We start from the raw sequence: 21,721 nt of genomic DNA on the forward strand, positions 1-21,721 counted from the left end.
ACTTCACTCTGTGTAATAGGCTCCAGTTTCATCCACCTCATTAGAACTGATTCAAATGTATTCTTTTTAATGGCTGAGTAATACTCCATTGTGTATATGTACCACTGCTTTCTTATCCATTCATCTGCTGATGGACATCTAGGTTGCTTCCATGTCCTGGCTATTATAAACAGTGCTGCGATGAACACTGGGGTACACGTGTCTCTTTCCCTTCTGGTTTCCTCAGTGTGTATGCCCAGCAGTGGGATTGCTGGATCATAAGGCAGTTCTATTTCCAGTTTTTTAAGGAATCTCCACACCGTTCTCCATAGTGGCTGTACTAGTTTGCATTCCCACCAACAGTGTAAGAGGGTTCCCTTTTCTCCACACCCTCTCCAGCATTTATTGCTTGTAGACTTTTGGATCGCAGCCATTCTGACTGGCGTGAAATGGTACCTCATAGTGGTTTTGATTTGCATTTCTCTGATAATGAGTGATATTGAGCATCTTTTCATGTGTTTGTTAGCCATCTGTATGTCTTCTTTGGAGAAATGTCTATTTAGTTCTTTGGCCCATTTTTTGATTAGGTCATTTATTTTTCTGGAATTAAGCTGTAGGAGTTGCTTGTATATTTTTGAGATTAGTGGTTTGTCATTTGCTTCATTTGTTACTATTTTCTCCCATTCTGAAGGCTGTCTTTTCACCTTGCTTATAGTTTCCTTTGTTGTGCAGAAGCTTTTAAGTTTAATTAGGTCCCATTTGTTTATTTTTGCTTTGATTTCCAATATTCTGGGAGGTGGGTCATAGAGGATCCTGCTGTGATGTATGTCGGAGAGTGTTTTGCTTATGTTCTCCTCTAGGAGTTTTTTAATTTCTGGTCTTATGTTTCGATCTTTAATCCATTTTGAGTTTATTTTTGTGTATGGTGTTAGAAGGTGCTCTAGTTTCATTCTTTTACAAGTGGTTGACCAGTTTTCCCAGCACCACTTGTTAAAGAGATTGTCTTTAATCCATTGTATATTCTTGCCTCCTTTGTCAAAGATAAGGTGTCCATATGTGCGTGGATTTATCTCTGGGCTTTCTATTTTGTTCCATTGATCTATATTTCTGTCTTTGTAGCACAGTTACTTCAGTCATGTCTGACTCTTTGCAACTCTATGGACTATAACCTGCCAGGCTCCTCTGTCCATGGGATTCTCCAGGCAAGAATACTGGAGTGGGTTGCCATGCCCTCTTCCAGGGGACCTTCCTGACCCAGAGATCGAACCTATGTCTCCTATGTCTCCTGTATTGCAGGTGGATTCTTTACCGCTGAGATACTGGGGAAGGCCTGTTATTTAGCATACTCATCTTACATCATTAGGTGTGAAAAGTAAAGTAATTCATGGACAGTTTTTTTTTTAATTTTATTTTATATGAGTTTATCAACAATGCTGTGCTAGTTTTAGGTATACAGCAAAGTGATCCAGTTATGCGTATACACATATCCACTCCCTTCCAAATCCTTACCCATTTAGGCTGTCACATAATATTGAGCAGAGTTCCCTGATCCAGACAGCAGGTTGCTGTTGGCTATCCATTTAAAACATAGCAATGCATACATGTCAATCATGGTAGTCTTAATCAACTTTATTGAAGAATAAGTTATATACAGTAAAACACACCCACTGGTACTTGAGGGAGCTTTCCAGGATGGTGGATATCCATATCTTCATTTGAGTATTGGTTATTCAGGTGTATCTATTTGTCAAAACTCATCAGACTCAACCATTAACAACTATGCATTTTATTTAATGTAAATTATACCTCCATTTAAAAACTGACAGATAAAAGATTAAGAATCTACTTACCAAAATGCTACCAACTTCTGCAGAGAAAACTTAATGTTATCAGTATGTACAAACTGTGATTACATCATCAATACACTGATTTAATGTGAAACAGATTGACTAAACAAGTCATCCCCTCACCTACCACCTACCACAGTGCTGTTTGAACCACAGTGGATTCAGGTTCAGAGGTGGGCTGAGATTGAGGATATGAGCAACTTTACTCTTTTTCAAATAAGGAATGCATGCTTTAGATCTGAAAGCAAAAGAAAACACAAGTCAAACTGCTAGCTTTCTAACAGCTTCATTACTTTTTTAAATCATATGTTAAACTACTTCTACAGAGCAACTGAACTTGTTCAGTAATTTATAGGATACTTTTGTTGGCTTTTTTCCCATTTATCAAGAATGAAGATAGGAAAAGCAACTAATATTCATCCTTTGAAACTTTATATAATGGCCTGACAATATGATCTGCCTGATGAAAACAATCAAGTAAGTAGCACATTAGGCTTAAATCCAACTTAGATTATCTTCAACTACATCATTCCAAGTCAGACAGACCTGGGTTCAAAGTCTCCTTCTGCCCTTCATCGTGTGATCTGGGGCAGATACATAGAGTATTCCGATTCTCAGTTTTCTCATTTGCAAATGCTGGTAATACTTGCTACTATCTAGGACTGACCAAAGGATTAAAATGAGACAATATATATGAGGTACTTAGAACAGTACATATATTAAACATGAAATAAACAACTGAAATTATTAGTTTACACATTCTGATTTTTTTCATCTTGGTAGGTATGGTATTTCTACCACAAAGGAACTGTAAGTTAATAATATTAATTCTCAACACATTACCTAACTTAATTTGTGCCAACACACAATGCAATATTCCTTTGGGGGCAATTTTAGTTGTTTTTTTAAAAATCCCATTCAAAAAGATAGGTATTTTACAAAAGACACAGGTCCAATATTTTCAAATATTTAACTATTAAGCTATAATACACAGCTTAATAACATATTGTAGCTTACTAACTTCATAGTGTTTAGTTTTATTTCACATTCAATAACTTCTAGGACTTGAAACTAGTCCATTCTTCTTAAGTTAGTTTCTTTCTTATTAATGTACAAAATTCTTGTTACCATCTACAATGTCATTTTAAGTTTATAAACCAAATACAATTAATATCACTAAAGTAAAGGGTTTTTGTACATATTGTTTTTCCATTCCAGAGGTATTTCATAATTATGGGAGTGAGAAAGAAGGACAAACAACATTACCACTGATAGTCATTAGAACAGTGAAGCCGCACCTCAAAACACTGATAGGAAACAAACAACCTATTCCAAGCAATAAGACCATATTTCACACTCAAAGGAAAAAATTCATTTTATTTACATTATAAACATGAGCTTCTCCTTTGATCTATTAGACAAAACCTTTCCACCAGCACTTTGCTTGCCTAACCCTCAGCATCACTAACCCTAACCAGGTACATTTTCCATGGCAACATGCCCTATCTTACTCATTATACTGAAAACTCAGTGCCACACTTAGATACTAGTATCTTGAGCTTAATAAAGCAGCTAAGTTCACTGTGTGCTAGGCACTGCACTTCTTAGCTTTCACATGAATCATGTTATTTTGAGTGCTGTAAGCTCAAAGGCCTACAGGGCATTTGAATAAATGAATAAAGTGAGCTGGGTATAAGAAAGATCAACTGTTCAAAAATACAGTTGAGCCTTATTATAGAATCTCTATAAGCATGCATTTAACATGATACAAACACATATAATACTGGAGATGATAAGTTAAGTGTTAGTTGCTCAGTTGTGTCTGACTCTTTGCGACCCCATGGACTGTAGCCCTCCAGGCTTCTCAGCCCATGGAATTTTCCAGGCAAGAATACTGGGGTGGGTAGCCATTCCCTTCTACAGGGGATTTTCCCAACCTAGGATCAAACCCAGGTCTTCTGCACTGCAGGTGGATTCTTTACCATCTGAACTATGAGGGAAGCCCATTGGAGATTATATGTTTAATTAAAACTTAGAAATACAAATAAGGATTGACTAGATTTCAAACTGATTGCTAACCTATTCAAATATGTTCACAACTAGTTCTCTGACAAAGCACTGCAACACTCATAGCCATTTTTTTCTTTTAAGTATTTATTTGGCGCTCCGGGTATTAGCTGTATCACGTGGCATCTAGTTCCTGACCAGGGATCGAACCTGGACCTCCTGCATTAGGAGCAAGGAATCTTAGCTACTGGACCACCAGCAAAGTCTGTCCCACAGCTCTTCAACTTACGTAAGATAGGTGCCTCTGGTGTTGACGTTCATCATCAAATCCACTTTCTTCGTAGGTGTTTCCAATGTGTTGGTCAAGCTAATTGCACTGGCATTATTCACCAAAATATCAATTCCTGTTTTCAAATAATCAACTTCTTAGTAATGTCATTTAGACTTTACAACAGAAAGAAATAAACAATATTTATACAGTTGAATCCTGAGTTCACAAACACTTCTTTTAGATAATATGACTGACCAATTTCCCAGCGTAGGACTCAGTAGCTATGTCAAAACAGCACGCAAATGATTTTCACTGGCACTGTGAAGTCAGCCCATCATCAGGGCTCCACAGGAAACCACAAAGACGCTTAGTCCTCAGTAGTTTGTCGCTTCCGTCCTTATCTGTTCTCTTAATTCCTGATCTCTTAATTCCCTCTTTGTCTCCAAAACCTTAGGTCAACTTCCTTAAAGTTTTCCCTCCTCTCCAGCATCTTTCCAAGGTCTGCCTTCCTTCCAAGGACACTGGTCTCCCTTCTCCCTTTAAGGCCCTTACTTAAATGAAAGAACTCCTTTCTGGTCTTGGAACTGGGAAAGTAGAAATGACTCAGAGCTTCAATTCTAGGCAAATCATCAAAGTAGATAAACTTATACACAAAATAAATTAAATCTAGAATCATAATTATTTCTGCATATTCTATCTAGTCCTTATCCATATGTAACATTTATGGCTACAAGCTTAAATAATGTTAAATGAAAATGGTAAAATACAAAAGCATCTCAACACATTTTTGCACTTCTACATGGCCTTCATAATTCATTTTTTTTCAAACTAAAGTAACGTTGATTTGCAATGTCAATTTCTGATATACAGTAAAGTGACTCAGTTTTACATATATATACATTCTTTTTTATGTTCTTTTCCACTATGCTTTATCTCAGGATATTGAATATAGCTCCCTGAACTATACGGTTGGATCTCGTTGCTCATCCATTCTATATGTAATGGTTTGTACCTGCTGATACCAAACTCCCAGTCCTTCCCTCCCCACCCCTCTCCCACCTGGCAACCACAGGTCTGTTCTCTGTGTCTGTGCGTCTGTTTCTGTTTCATAGATAAGTTCATTTGTATCATATTTTAGATCCCACATATAAGTAATACTACAGGGTATGTCTCTTTCTGACTTACTTCATTTAGTATGATCATCTCTTGTTGCATCCACGTTGCTGCCAAAATTCTTTTTAAAGAACATTTAATATTTTGTCAAATAGATATATGACAACTTCTATTGCTGGGGTTAGACTGTTGCCATAAATGTCTTTTACTATTCTCTTGACTTTGCTTTGCCCCTCTCTCACATTGTGTGAATAATGGTTTAAATGAGGTTATTATGAGTGAGTGAGTGAGTGAGTGATAGTCGCTCAGTCATGTTCGACTCTGTGCGACCCCATGGACTGTAGCCCACCAAGCTCCTCTGTCTATGGAATTCTCCAGGCAAGAATACTGGAGTGGGTTGCCATTTTCTTCTCCAGGGGATCTTCCTGACACAGGAATAGAACATGGGTCTCTGAATTGCAGGCAGATTCTTTATCATCTGGGCCACCAGGGAAGCCTACTATTAAGGCATTTCTAAGTTTAAAGACAGGTCTTTAACTTTTCAGTTTTAAAACAGGTCTTTTACTTTTACTTGAAAAGTATTAGCAGATACATGCTTGACTTTATCTTATAATCCATAGACAATACATTAGAATATGTAATGAATTCATCCACCTTTCTAAAGGAATACCCGAGACTGAAGTAGCAATAAAATTACAAGTGACAATTAACAATCAGATGAAATAATTTAGATGAAGCTTTATCTCTCAAAGAAATGGGGACTGGGCAAGTGGTCAGAAAGGAGATACAATGTGCTTTTAACTTTGTAGGAAAAATAATGTTCAGTTCCATGTTGCTGAATATAGTTCTGTTTTTGCCAAATAAATCCTCTAGTGAGCCCCAAAGCAAATGAAAGTAGATGAGGACTGAAGCTACAGATTGTGCAAACTGGATCTGACTTGCCAATGATAAAGAAAAAAAACCTGGGTCCAATTAAGGGGTAACAAAATTTTTAGACTCAGATGAGCCAAATAAAAATATTAGGTTGGTGCAAAAGTAATTTAGGTTTTGCATTGTTGAACTCTGCCATTTGATATTGAAATACATTCTTAAATAAATGTGATTATGTTATATATCATTTTAATGCACATTTCTTGCTAATGAATTATTACTTGCTGCTTATTTTATATGTATTTTAGACTATGGAAATAATGTTAGACAAAAAGCAAAACTCAAGAGATTTTCTTATGTAAGTTCAAAATGGGTCATTAAGCAGCAGAGACAACTCACAACATCAACAATGCATTTGGCCCAGGAACTACTAATGAACGTTCAGTGCAGTGGTGGTACAAGAAGTTTTGCAAAGGAGATGAGAGCCTTGAAGATGAGGAGAGTAGTGGCCAACCATCAGAAGCTGACAATGACCAATTGAGAGGATAACTGAAGCTGGTCCTCTTACAACTACACGAGAAGTTACCCAAGAACTCAACAGACCATTCTGTGGTCATTTGGCAGTTGAAGCAAATTGGAAACATGAAAATGAAAAAGCTTGATAAGCAGGTGCCTCATGAGCTGACAGCAAATCAAAAAAAATCATTTAAGTGCTGTCTTCTCTTATTGTATGCAACAACAACAAACCATTTCTCAATTGGATTGTGACGTGACAAAAAGTGGAATTTATACAACAACTGGCCATGACCAGCTCAGTGGCTGAACCAAAAAGAAGCTCCAAAGCACTTCCCAAAGCCAAACCTGCACCAGAAGAAGGGTCATGGTCACTGTTTGGTGGTCTGCTACGAGCCTGGTTCACTACAGCTTTCTGAATCCCAGCGAAACCACTATATCTGAGAAATATGCTCAGCAAATTGATGAGATGCACAGAAAACTTCAATGACTGCAGCCAGCACAGGTCAACAGAAAAGGCCCAATTCTTCTTTACAACAACACCTGACTGCACTTAGCACAACCAACGTTTGAAAAGTTGAATGAACTGGGCTACAGAGTTTTCCCTCATCTGCCATAGTCACCTGTCCTCTAGCCAACTCTCACTTCTTCAAGCATCTCAACAACATTTTGCTGGGGAAATGCTTCTACAACCAACAAGATGAAGAAAATGCTTTCCCAGAGTTCGTTGAATCCCAAAGCATGGATTTTTATACTACAAGGATAAACAAACTTATTTCTTGTTGGCAAAATTGTGTTGACTGTAATGGTTCCTATTTTGATTAATAAAGATTCAGGGTCTGAAACCATAATTACTTCTGCACCAACCTAACAGATCAGGGATGGGACTTCCCTGGTGGTCCAGTGGTTAAGGTTCCAGGCTTCCAATGCAAAGGGCACAGGTTCAGTCCCTAGCTGGGGAACTAAGACTCCACATGCCACATGGTACAGCCAAAAAGAAAAATTTTTTTAATGAATCAGGGCACAATGGTGGGAAATGATACAGAATAAGAAGCATGTATGCCTGCTGCAGAAAAAAAGATGGCAGGAAATATTATATCTGTGGTTGATGAAATAGTGTAATCTACTCAAGGCGTAAAAACTATGAAGATGAAGGAAGGCAAGATGATAGGCAGTACTGTGTGGCAGAGGTCCCCAAGGGGCACAGGGAAAGCATCATCCACTGCTCAGGACTTTGTTAAGGATAATTCCCTGGCAGAGAGAAAAGTTAGGAGAAAGGTAAAGTCTTCTCTAAAAGGCAGACTTCAAAGGCCTACAAAACTCCAAACCACACCATAACAGCAGCAACCACAGCATGGAACTGAAACCAAACAAACCAAAAATAAAGGCTTGGAAGATCTAGAGGAAAAAAATACACAGAGAAGAAAAGAGCAGGCCTTGAATCATCTCATAAATGTGACATCCATCCTGATTAGGAGGTAGCAGCAGTTGAGTTGCTGAGCAGAGCTCACCAAAGAATTAAGATTCTGCATCATTACGCCAGAAAAGCAGAAGTTCATGGGCAAATGGAAAGCAAAATATTTTAAATACATCAACGTGGATCCTAAGGAGGAGGGAAGGAAATGTTAGGGAAGATTCCAAGAGAGGTAACTCCACCACCAATTTGCACTTTAGCAAGAAAACAGAAGTGTTTCAGATGCCCATCTCAACAACAGGAAGCAAAATACATTGGCAGATTTTCTTCCCCCAAAGATATGAAAAGTATATCTTCTCTTTTTTTAAAGTCTTCATTGAACTTCTTACCATACCTCTTGATTATGTTTTGGTTTTTTGGCTGCGAGGCATATGGAACCGTAGCTCCCTGACCAGGGATTGAACCTGCACTCCCTGCATTGGAAGGCAAAGTCCTAACCACTGGACGACCAGGGAAGTCCAAAGCATATCTTCTTGACTGAAGATTTCTACCAACTCAGCTAAGTTCCAGGATATGAATGCCAAATCAATTAATATGGATCAACTGGCTTCTGAAGAAACAAAAAACAAGATTTGCTTTGGTCCCTTTCATCTTCTCTGTCTGTTCCTGGGAAAGTAGATCACTTGATAGACAAAGCTGGATCAATCCCACACTGAAGATGCTGAAGGAATGATGCCGGGTTCAATGGAAGACAATCTAAGCCATGGTGGCTAAACCAATCGAGACCATCCATGCATCTGAGTGAAACTTCCTTGGCTGGGACAAAACAGAGTTAGGAAATTGGAGAGGAGAGATTTCTGGGCTTTAATTCTTCCAAGAAAGAGATTTCAGTTTGGCTCTTTAAATTCTCTGTGGCAACAACAGGAGAAGAAACAAACTTGTGAGATGCCAGCTACTCTGGAAGAGCCCCAACCTGGAAAGTGGAGGTCTTCACATTTTGACACTCAGGTGCATATTTTTGGACTATGCTGTCACTAATACACAATGTGTAACTCCTTCTGGATCCAGCTAGAATTCAAGATGGGAAGTTAAAAAGGAGGTGAATTCTGGGCTTATTATGGTATGGCCTTCAGTATCTATAGTTAATGTCCATCCTGACCCATTTCAGAGGTTTCTTGGGACAACACCAGACAACAACTGAACTGTTCATGTTCTCTAACAGAATTAGAGGACAGAAACTAAGACTGAGAAAGGACACAGACAAAGGTGGTAGCAGTCCTCCCCTACATTCTGATGATCTCCGTCTCCAGAAAGGATAAATTCACTCTCAGTTGACAGAACCAATGGATCAATGGAAAGAACTAAAACTGGATGAATACAGAGGAAGGAAAAGCTCTATTCTTCTACCCTTACCACCTTATCCCTTAATTCCTTCCTAAAAAGGAGTGGCTAAACTAATTAGGTTAAATCCTAATTGGCACTAATTGGTCACTTTTCCTAGTAGGTAGAAGTCTCACTTTCAAACTAATTAGGTAAAGTCCTAACTGGCACTAATTGGTCACTTTTCCTAGTAGGTAGAAGTTATTTTAGATAAAGGTCCCCCATTTGAATGTGGCTTCTTCTTCTTCCTTCATATTTTGGACCCTATCAGTAAGAAGAAGAAGGAAAAAAAAAAAAAAACACCCAGTAATTTTGCATTCTCTCTCGTCTTCTCTCAGGGGCATTCACATTACTTTGGGAAAGGTTGCCAGCCAGGGGTAAGATTTTGAATTTAAAGGAAGAGATCCCATTTGAGTCAAAGCTTTGTGCTCCAGTCCAGAAGAACATAGCACTCTCCATTAGCGGTTATAAGCATGAGACTTGCTAATAAAGCACTACCTTGTTCCCCAATATCCTCTGCATATACATACAGTCTCTGGAATAATATAAGGAGAGAATGGTAATGGTTTGGACAGGATTTGGACACAGCTAAATACCATGCTATAATACCATCAAAGTCTTAATTCAACTCCCAATACTTGCCTTCTAGGAGATTACGAATTAATTTGGGAAAAGAAAAAATACTAAGATCTGAAGTTTTACAAGAAGAGGACCAAAGGAATGTTCTACGAATTCAGAGAAAGAAAAATGTACATTTGTGATTACTTTGCATAGTTGGGAAATTGGCTTCATGAAGTAGATGAGATTTAAGCACAAATATTTCTAAAGAAAAAGAAGGGGTCATTTCAGGAAGGGTGGGAGGTGGAGGAGTGGTCATTGAGGAGCTTCAGGAATGGGATGAGAAAAGATGAAGAGACAAAATTAAGGTAAGGAAATGGAAGCAAACTCTTTTGGCTGGATTAGGGAGTTTACATAGGCATATAGAAAGAATATGGAGCCAAAACACATCTGTTAACATCAGAATGCGAAATGTCTTGAAAGCCAATAGGTAATCTGCACTTTACTCAATAAATATTAAAAAGTCATCAAATGATGGGTTACGTGAAAACAAGTGGATGCGATCTGGGGTATAGATGTATATGTTATGGTCAAGGTCTTAACTTTACGTTGGATGGGAGATTGGTTATATTAAAAATAATTTTTAACAATTATTCAGTTACTCATCAGATGGTTTTAAACTGTGCTTCTGTAGGAACAAATACTTATTTCTGGCTATACTCTGAAGACTTAAAGAATAAAAATATCAAAAGAAAGTTAAAAATTAAAGTGATAGTTATACCGATACTTTACCAATATTCAATAATTATCTCAGAATGAAGGCACTACCTCCAAATTTTTCCACTGCCTTCTCCACAGCACTGCTGATTTGCTCTTCATCTCTTACATCAACAATACATGGCAAGGCCTTTCCTCCAGCTGCTTTGACTACAGAGGATAAATAAAGATGCATTCAAATGTTAAAACTTTCATCGATACCACACCTCTGACATAAGTCAAAAGGAAAAAGTACCCCATTTTCAGAAAATCAGTATAAATAATGATGTCTTCCAACTACTAGCAACTCTGTCCTGCTGTAGGACAGACTGAATTCATAGCCATCTACAGACTAGCCAGGTCATCTCTATTTAAAAAACAAACAAAAAAGAGGGCAATTTTTAAAAATGCTATTAAAAAGAAATAAGGGGGGAAGGTAATTTAAAAGATGTTTACTATGGAAAATTTCTTAAAATGTACAAAAATATAAAGAATAGTATAATGAACTATCATGAATCCATTAACTATCTTCAATGATTGACCATGTTTTGCAGTAAATTTATCTACCACCAATTCTGTTTCGTTTTTTGCTGGTATGTTTCAAAACAAATCCCAGGCATCACTTCATTCATAATTGCTTCATATGTATTCCCTTTACATAACCACAGCACTATTAACATAACTAACAAAACGAGCATATCAGCTGAAGCTGAAGCCCTCACTCCTGGCACAGTGCCTTGAATATAAGCACTCAATAACTATTTGTGTTCCCTCGGCTCGGTAACAACCTAGAGGGGTAGGATGGGGTGGGAGACGGAAGGGAGGTTCAGGAGGGAGGGCACATATGTATATCTATGGCTGATTCATGATAATGTCTGGGAGAAACCAACACAGTATTGTAAAGCAATTATCCTTCAATTAAAAGTAAATAACTTTTTTAAAAGAAAAAAAGTAACTGTTTGTGACCTGAAAGTATTAAAATAATGACTTGCAAATTATGCAGAGAACAGGTAACATGGAGCGTTTTTTCATTCACACCATACACCTCTTAAATTCTTTCCTCTGCTTCTACTCTTCTGCTCTTTGCTCTCATCCAAGAACCACTGGCCTCATGACATATGATTTTTAACAGAAATCACTCCCATTACTTAAAAAAGCTAGGGAGAAAAATGATCCCCAAACACCACTCTAAGGTGACAAAATATTTCTTTAACCAGATAAAATTATTTATAGGATAGACTTCAGAAAGATATAATTAAACTTTCCAGCAAATTCTCGATTTACTGAAACATACTTTCTTCAGCAGCAGTATAGATGGTGCCTGGAAGTTTGGGGTGTGCCTGGGCAGTCTTCGCAGCAATGACTATGTTTGCTCCATCCTTGGCTGCTTTCAAAGCAATCGCTTTGCCAATGCCACGGCTTGCCCCTGTGATGAAGACAGTACATCCTGCTAACTTCCTACAACAGAACAAATATGGCCTTATTAGAAATCTCAAAGTTTCTATTTATTGATATCAGTACCAAAAACTCATGCACATATTCACAAAACATGTTTCCTCTTCTATCAAACTTTCTCTAAACCCTCCTCCTTCCCCATCTGATACCTGATTACTCCCATTGTATAATGATCTATAAATTATTATAACTGCAGTGGCCGGATTTGCTATGATTTTTGCAAACAAAATCTGCTCAAATGAGTAAATCTTAAAAAGAAATGAGGAATTAATGAACTACATGAACATTTATTTTTTTTCCCCACAGAAAAAGTGTTAAAGTTTTTTTTTGAAAAATTTGTAAAAGGACCTTACTTTTGAATGGTGGGATTATGAATAAATTTTATCATAGTCTTTATATTCTTCAGGGTTTTTCAGTTTTCTGCAATGAATACATACCACTTAAAAGGAATTACGTAAAAGCTAATAATTATTTAACAGATGCTCATCATTGCTTATAATAGCTAGAGTTGAAACAACTTAAATGTCCATCAGCTGATGAATGGATAAAGTAAAATGTGTTATATATAACTGATCACAGGGACTGTAGCCTTGTCTAACTCAATAACACTATGAGCCTTGCCATGCAGGGCCACCCAAGACGGATGGATCACGGTGGAGAAGATGTTCTGACAAAACGTGGTCCACTGGAGAAGGGAATGGCAAACCACTTCAGCATTCTTGCCTTGAGAACCCCATGAACAGTATGAAAAGGCAAAAAGATATGACACTGAAAGATGAACTCCCCAGGTCAGTAGGTGCCCAATATGTTACTGGAGGAGAGTAGAGAAATAACTCCAGAGAGAATGAAGAGATGGAGCCAAAGTAAAAATGATGCCCAGTTGTGGATGTGACTGGTGATGGAAGCAAGGTCCAGTGTTGTAAAGAGCAATATTGCATAGGAACCTGGAATGTTAGGTTCATTAATCAAGGCAAATTGGAAGTGGTCAAACAGGGGATGGCAAGAATGAACATGGACATTTTAGGAACTAGTGAACTAAAATGGACTGGAATGGGCAACTTTAACTCAGATGACCATTATGTCTACTACTGTGGGCAGGAATCCCTTAGAAGAAATGGAGTAGCCATCATAGTCAACAAAAAAGTCTGAAATGCAGTACTTGGGTGCAATCTCAAAAAACGACAGAATGATCTCTGTTCGTTTGCAAGACAAACCATTCAATATCACTGTAATCCAAGTCTATGCCCCAACCAGTAATGCTGAAGAAGCTGAAGTTGACTGGTTCTATGAAGACCTACAAGACCTTCTAGAACTAACACTCAAAAGGGATGTCCTTTTCATTATAGGGGACTGGAATGCAAAAGTAGGAAGTCAAGAGATACCTGGGGTAACAGGCAAATTTGGCCTTGGAGTACGAAATGAAGCAGGGCAAAGGCTAACAGAGTTTTGCCAAGACAATGCACTTCTTATAGGAAACATCCTCTTTAACAATACAAGAGAAGACTCTACACGCGGACATCACTATATGGTCAACAGAAAAATCAGACTGATTATATTCTTTGCAGCCAAAGATGGAGAAGCCTTATAAAGTCAGCAAAAACAAGACCAGGACCTGACTGTGGCTCAGATCATGAACTTGTTACTGCCAAATTCAGACTTAAATTGAAGAAAGTAGGGAAAACCTCTAGACTGATCATGTATGACCTAAACCAAATTCCTTATGATTATACAGTATAAGTAACAAATAGATTCAAGGAATTAGATCTGATAGACACAGTACCTAAAGAACTACAGACGGAGGTTTGTGACATTGTACAGGAGGCAGTGATCAAGACCATCCCCAAGAAAAAAAAGTGCAAAAAGGCAAAATGGTTGTCTATGGAGGCCTTACAAATAGCTGAGAAAAGAAGAGAAACTAAAGGCAAAGCAGAAAAGGAAAGATATACCCATCTGAATGCAGAGTTCCAAAGAACAGTAAGGAGAGATAAGAAAGCCAACGGTACCCCACTCCAGTACTCTTGCCTGGAAAATCCCATAGACAGAGGAGCCTGGTAGGCTGCAGTCCATGAGGTTGCTAAGAGTTGGACACGACTGAGCGACTTCACTTTCACTTTTCACTTTCACGCATTGGAGAAGGAAATGGCAACCCACTCCAGTGTTCTTGCCTGGAGAATCCCAGGGACGGGGGAGCCTAGTGGGAGGCATCTATGGGGTTGCACAGACTCACACAACTGAAGCGACTTAGCAGCAGTGATCAATGCAAAGAAATAGAGGAAAACAATAGAATGGGAAAGACTAGAGATCTCTTTAAGAAAATGAGAGATACCAAGGGAACATTTCATGCAAAAATGGGCACAATAAAGGACAGAAATGGTATGGACCTAACAGAAGCATAAGTTATTAAGAAGAGGTGGAAACAATACACAGAACTATACAAAAAAAGAGCTTCATGACCCAGATAACCATGATGGTGTGATCAATGACCTAGAACCAGACACCCTGGAATGCGAAGTCAAGTGGGCCTTAGGAAGCATCACTACAAACAAAGCTACTGGAGGCGATGGAATTTCAGTTGAGCTATTTCAAATCCTAAAAGATGATGCTGTGAAAGTACCACATTCAATATGCCAGCAAATTTGGAAAACTCAGCAGTGGCCACAGGACTGGAAAAGGTCACTTTTCAATCCAATCCCAAAGAAAGGCAATGCCAAAGAATGTTCAAACTACTGCACAATTGCACTCATCTCACACGCTAGCAAAGTAATGCTCAAAATTCTCTCCAAGCCATGCTTCAACGGTATGTGAACCATGAAATTCCAGATGTTCAACCTGGATTTAGAAAAGGCAGAGGAGCCAGAGATCATATTGCCAACATCCGATGGATCATCGAAAAAGCAAGAGAGTTCCAGAAAAACATCTACTTCTGCTTTATTGACTACATCAAAGCCTTTGTCTGTGTGGATCACAACAGACTGTGGAAAATTCTTAAAGAGATGGGAATATCAGACCATCTTACCTGCCTCCTGAGAAATCTGTATGCAGGTCAAGAAGCAATAGTTAGAACTAGACACAGAACAACAGACTGGTTCCAAATCAAGAAAGGAGTACGTCAAGGCTGTATATTGTCACCCTGCTGATTTAACTTATATGCAAAGTACATCATGAGAAATGCTGGGCTGGATGAAGGACAAGCTGGAATCAAGAATGCTGGGAGAAATATCAATAATCTCAGATATGCAGATGACACCACCCTTATGGCAGAAAGTGAAGAACTAAAGAGTCTCTTGATGAAAGTGAAAGGGGAGAGTGAAAAAGTTGGCTTAAAACTCAATATTCAGAAAACTAAGATCATAACTTCCAGTCCCATCACTTCATGGAAGATAGATGGGGAAACAATGGAAACAGTGACAGACTTCATTTTGAGGGGTTCCAAAATCACTGATGGTGACTGCAGCCATGAAATTAAAAGATGTTTGCTCCTTGGAAGAAAAACTATGACCAACTTAGACAGCATATTAAGAAGCTGAGATATTACTCTGCCAACAAAGGTCTGTCTAGTCAGAGCTATGGTTTTTCCAGTAGTCATGTATGGATGTGAGAGTTGGATTATAAAGAAAGCTGAGTGCCGAAGAATTGATGCTTTTGAACTGTGGTGTTGGAGAAGACTCTTGAGAGTCCCTTGGACTGCAAGGAGATCCAACCAATCCATCCTAAAGGAAATCAGTCCTGAATATTCATTGGAAGGACTGATGCTGAAGCTGAAACTCTAATACTCTGGCCACCTGATGCAAAGAACTGACTCAATGGAAAAGACCCTGATGCTGGGAAAGATTGAAGGGAGGAGGAGAAGGGGGTGACAGAGAATGAGATGGTTGGATGGCATCACCGACCCAATGGACATGAGTTTGAGCAAGCTCCACGAATTAATGATGGACAGGGAAGCCTGGAGTGCTGCAGTCCATGGGGTCACAAAGAGTCTTACACGACTGAGCGACTGAACTGAACTGAACTGAAAATGTGTTATAAATCAATACACACAAAGGGATACATTCAGCAATAAAAGGGAATGAAGTACTGATCTGTCCACATGGATGAACTTTGAAAACATGCTCAGTGAAAGAAGCCATCACAAGGCCTTCATAATGTATGATTCCATTTATATGAAACGTCCACAAGAGGCAAACCTAGAGACACACAGGACTAGTGGCTGCCTGGGACTGGGGGTGGGAGGAGGAGGGGTACGGGGTTTCTTTCTTGGATAGAAGAAATATTTTAAAGTTGACTGTGGTGTGTACACAACTCTGTGACTATACCATTTAATTGTGTACTTTAAATGGGTAAATTGTGTGGTGCGTGAATTACATCTCAATAATGATGTTAAACAAACAAACATAGAAAGCTGACAAAGAACTGTGGGTGTTGTTCAAAAGATTCTCTGATCCAAATGTGAGGGAAGTTCTCCGTGCCCATTCCCTTTTTTTATAATATATCCAACCACCCACTTTTAACTTTCTACTTATTCAGGTGTTAGATGAGAAGAAAACCTGAATTAAGTCAGAGCGGGAAACCCATTTCTTATTTACTTTCTAAAGGCATATAAAGTTCAAGGAGAAGGCTGAAGAGAGGGCAGCAAAGTGACAATGACTAGCAGAAAAAGGGGCAGTAACCAGAGACAAGGGTAACAGATAAGCAGGCTTGCTAGGAAAGAATGTAAGGCTTTTGCCAAGATCAGAAAGACTACACTTTAGAAGCAAGTTCAGAGGTAAAAGTGGGAGAAGTGTTTCAAAACAAGAAATAAACGGTTTAATAAGAAAGAAGGGGAATAAAGAGGTGTTCTTTTTACTACTTTTAGTAAAAAAAAAAAAAAAAAACCCACAAAATACAAAAAATATATATAAATAATGTGTAAAGCTTAAAGATCAAAATAAAAAGCATACCAAGAAATAGAATATTATCAATACCCTAGAAGCCACCTGTTTACTCCTCTCTATCCTTCTTCTTCCTTCCGACCCACAAAGTAACAACTACTTTAAATATTATTACTAATTTCCTTGCCTTTTTTTTTCATTATTCCTAATACCTACTTATCTATGTCTAAGCCAGGGGCCAAATCCGACCCTCCATCTGTTTGTGTACAGTGTGGGAGCTAAGAACAGTTTTGAACACTTATGTGTATGAACACGTATGATCGATTTTGAACCCCAATTCAGCAAACACTATTTCGCTATTATAAATTGAACTGTATTCACCAAAATACAATTGTACCTCCCTGTCATAGATTGAATTTTATCTACCAAAGTGTTAGGGTATTTTGAAGTCCTAACCTCCAGCATCCCCTAATGAGACCTTATTTGGAAACAGGGTTGCTGCAGATGTAATTAGTTACAATGAGGTCATACAGGAGTAGGAAGAAAAGAAAGTGAAGTCGCTCAGTCGTGTCCAACTTTTGGCAGCCTCATGGACTGTAGCCCACCAGGCTCCTCCATCCACGGAATTTTCTAGGCAAGAGTACCGGAGTGGGTTGCCATTTCCTTTTCCAGGGGATCTTCCCAACCCAGGGATTGAACCCAGGTCTCCCACATTGTGGGCAGACGCTTTACCGTCTGACAGTAGGTGGATCCTTACTTCAGTTTGACTGTGCCTTTGTAAGAGGAAGAAAGACTACATACAGACAGACACACAGGGAGGACACCGTGTGACGAGAGAAGTGGAGAGTGGAGTAAAGCAGCCACCAACTAAGAATGCCAAGGACTGCCGATGATAACCAGAGCTAGGGAGAGGCAAGTAAGGGTTCTGCTCATAATTTCAGAGGGAACACTAGCATTGCTAGGGCACTGCTAACACCTGGACTTCAGACTTCAAGTCTTCAGAACTTAAATCTCCATTTGAAGCCACTCAATCGGTGGTCTTTTGTTATGGCAGCCCTAGGAAATAAACACATTCTTTCTTCCCCTCAAAAAAGAATTTCATTTTTGTTGTTGCTGTTTGTTGTTTTAGTTGCTAAGTCATATCTGACTCTTTTGCGCCCCCATAGACTTCAGCGCACCAGACTCCGCAGTTCATGGGGTTTTCCAGGCAAGAATACTGGAGTGGGCTGCCATTTTCTACTCCAGGGGATCTTCCTGACACAGAGATGGAACCTACATCTCCTGCACTGGCAGGTGGATTCTTTACCAGGGAGGAATAAAGGGAGCCACCAGGGAAGCCCAAGAATACTGGTGTGGGTATCTTCCTGACGCAGAAATTGAACCGGGGTCTCTTGCATTGCAAGTGGATTCTTTACCAGCTGAGCTACCAGGGAAGCCCTTCATACAGTATATGTCATTCTATAGTTTGCTTATTTCACAAAACATGGAGACATATCCATACTGGTGTAAACAGTTACACTTACTTTATTTAATATACAATATTTTGCATATGAGCATGTCCATGGGGTCGCAGAGTCAGACACGACTGAGTGACTGAACTGAACCGATACTATTAGGTATTTAGTCATTCTACTGTTTATGGACCTTGAGGAGGGTTTCCAGGTTTTTTTTTTTCTTTTTTTTTCCTATTATGAACAATGGTGCTAAAAGAATCTTGTACACTTCTTCCAGTCACATGTACAAGAGTTTCTCCAGGGCATATGCCGACCCGATGACCTACATTTTCCCCGACATGGACAACCAACAGTTCCAGTCTGAAAAGCCTATCTTTCCCACAGATCTTGAATGCCAGCTTTGTCATAGACTGAGTCTCCAGAAACAAACAGATCTATTTCTAGGCTCTGTCTTCTGTTTAATTTGGTTAAATGGATTGCACTATCTTAACAGCTTTCTTGGCTATACTTGGATCTTTGCTTTTCCACATATTAGAAATTAGCTTATTTAACTGCACATGCAAAATCAGTTGGGATTTTGATAGAATTCAATGGACAGAGGAGCCTGGAGGGCTACAGTCCATGGGGTCACAAATAGACACAACTGAGTGACTAAGCACACAGCACAGCAATGTGAGAAGAACCACCAGCTTTAAGACATTGAGTGCTCCAGTCCATGAACACGGTATTACTCTCTATTTCACACCCAGAACCACAGGATGTCCCTCTGTAATCAAAGGTAATATTCTGACCATCCAATCATGGTGTTATCAGATTTTCCCATTATTTAATTACTCTAGTTTCCCTCGCAATCAGTGCAAAGTTACTTAAAGACCATTTTTTATTATAGAATTTTCAAATATTTTCAAAAATACAAAAATACTGTAATAAGTATCCATGTTTATTTAACAATTCAACAACAATCACAATTTTGAAAATAATTATCAGAAAGCAAACCTCAAAAGTCATTTAATTTCACTTACAAACATTTCAGTATGTACCTCCAATTTTTATATAATAATGTCATTATCACAACTAAGAAAAGTAACAGTAATTCCTCAAAATCAACTAGTACCTATCCTTATGCAAAGTTTCACAACTCTCTCAAAAATATCTTTTTACAGTGGGTTTGATCAAATCAGGATCCTGTAAGGACTTTACATTGCATTAATTTGTTACAGACACACCTTGAGAGATTGCAGGTTCAATTCCAGACCACCACAATAAAGTGAATATTGAAATAAAGTGAGTCACACAAACTTTGGTTTCCTAGTATATAAAAGTTACACTTACATTGTGGTCTTTTAAATATGCTATAGTACTATGTCTTAAAAAAATGTGCATATTTTAATTTAAAACTATTTTATTGCTAAAAAATGCTAACCACCATCTGACAAAGCAGGGTTCCCACAAACTTTCAGTTTGTAAAACACAAAATATCTGCAAAGGGCAATAAAGGTACAGCACAAATAAAATGAGGTATGCCTGTACATCTTTTGAGTCTCTTATAATCTATAACAGATTTTAGATTTTCTTTATGCCATTTATTTGCTGAAGAATATAGATCTGTAGACCAACCCATATTCTGGATTTTGAACTTCTCATTTTTATAGCCATTGTACTGTACTTGCTGGCTGTTACTTGTGCGTGTGAGTGCATGCTAAGTTGCTTCAGTCATGTCCTACTCTTTGCAACCCCATGGACTGTAGCCCACCAGGCTCCTCTGTCCATGTGATTCTCCAGGCAAGAACACCTGCAGTGGGTTGCCTACCCTCCTCCAGGGGATCTTCCTGACTCAGGGATGGAACCGGAGTCTCTTACTTCTTTACCACTAGCGTCACCTGGGAAGCCCTTTTGCTTGTGTGCAGAAATCTAATTTTTATCATTGACTTTTGTATCCTGACAGTGTATCAGACTCTTATTAAATCTAGTAATTTAGTTGTACATTATTTTGATTTTCCAGTTAGATAATCATATCATCTGCAAATAATGACAGCATTATTTCTTTCATTTCAAGCCAAATATTTTTTCTTTCTTTCTCCTGCCTTATTTACTAAAGAAAGAAAAAAAAATGTTTCCAGATGGAAGGTCAGAGCTACAGGAAGAAATAAAAGCCAAAGATAAATTAAGTACAGAAATCTAAAAAAAGTTTTTATACTGCTAATTAGTAATAATATAAATGATATAATAAATAATAACATTTAGAGGTTAAAATAGAATTAAAATATATTATTACAATAACAAAAGTTAAACTGGAATGACTTAAGTTCAACTTTTCTAGATCCTTGTATTGTTTGGGGGAATGATAGAATTTTATGTACTTCAGACACTGGTAAGTTATATACACCTTTAAACTGTTTATGTTAAACATGATAAATACAAATTCCAGGTCTTAACAGTTTTTGTGACAAGAATGGGATTCTAAGAAAGACATGGCTTTCTAACAGAAAAAGGACAAGAAGTCCGTAAGACGGGTTGTAAAGTGAAAGTTGCTCAGTTGTGTCCAACTCTTTGCTACCCCGAGGACTACACAGTCCATGGAATTCTCCAGGCCAGAGTACTGGAGTGGGCAGCCTTTCCCTTCCCTTCTCCAAAGGATCTTCCCAATCCAGGGATTGAATCCAGGTCTCCTGCATTGCAGGCAGATTCTTTACAAGCTGAGCCACAATGGAAGCCCAAGAATACTGGATTGGGTAGCCTATGCTTTCTCCAGCAGATCTTTCTGACCCAGGAATTGAACCTGCATTGTAGGTGGATTCTTCACCAACTGAGCAATCAAGGAAAGACAGGTTAGAGAAGAGAAGAAGACTCCAGGAACACACTCTCACTCGTGGCAGAGGGAAGGGTAAGGATCACTGGTTCTTCTGCTAAAGAATCAGACCAAGAAGAGGTGGTATATTAATATTTATTAATTTTATTAATATTTATTAATACTGTAAGATGCAACAGTATTCAAATTACTACACTAATACAACTATCAATAATAAATCTACCAAGTACAGTTCAAGATTTCTTTGTACTCTCTTGTCCTTAGAGCAGATGTCTCTAAAGGTATACAAATTACTATGTTAAAATTATTTGAATTATTTTTCTATGTATATTTATGTGAAAAGCTTGACATACAGTTAAGGTCCTCTGTTTATGATGACAGTCCACTTTAGTTTATCACTTTCCCCTCATCTTTGATGAGGGATACT

At 38.4% G+C, this 21,721-nt stretch overlaps 1 protein-coding gene across 2 annotated transcripts in view; it reads right to left on the reverse strand.

Annotated features, from left to right (window-relative positions):
- The window catches only part of HSDL2 (hydroxysteroid dehydrogenase like 2), a 60,745-nt gene that overhangs the window by 31,230 nt on the left and 7,794 nt on the right, over positions 1-21,721 (reverse strand). For both annotated transcript variants that reach the window (XM_070375100.1, XM_070375099.1), the window contains exons 2-5: positions 12,003-12,166; positions 10,781-10,879; positions 4,123-4,237; positions 1,961-2,064 (exon numbers count right to left, since the gene is read on the reverse strand). In XM_070375100.1, coding sequence (XP_070231201.1) covers positions 1,961-2,064; positions 4,123-4,237; positions 10,781-10,879; positions 12,003-12,166 — 482 coding nt within the window. The remainder of the gene's footprint in view (positions 1-1,960; positions 2,065-4,122; positions 4,238-10,780; positions 10,880-12,002; positions 12,167-21,721) is intronic.

Source organism: Bos mutus, chromosome 8 (assembly GCF_027580195.1).
Source record: "Bos mutus isolate GX-2022 chromosome 8, NWIPB_WYAK_1.1, whole genome shotgun sequence".
Lineage (NCBI taxonomy): Eukaryota > Metazoa > Chordata > Mammalia > Artiodactyla > Bovidae > Bos > Bos mutus.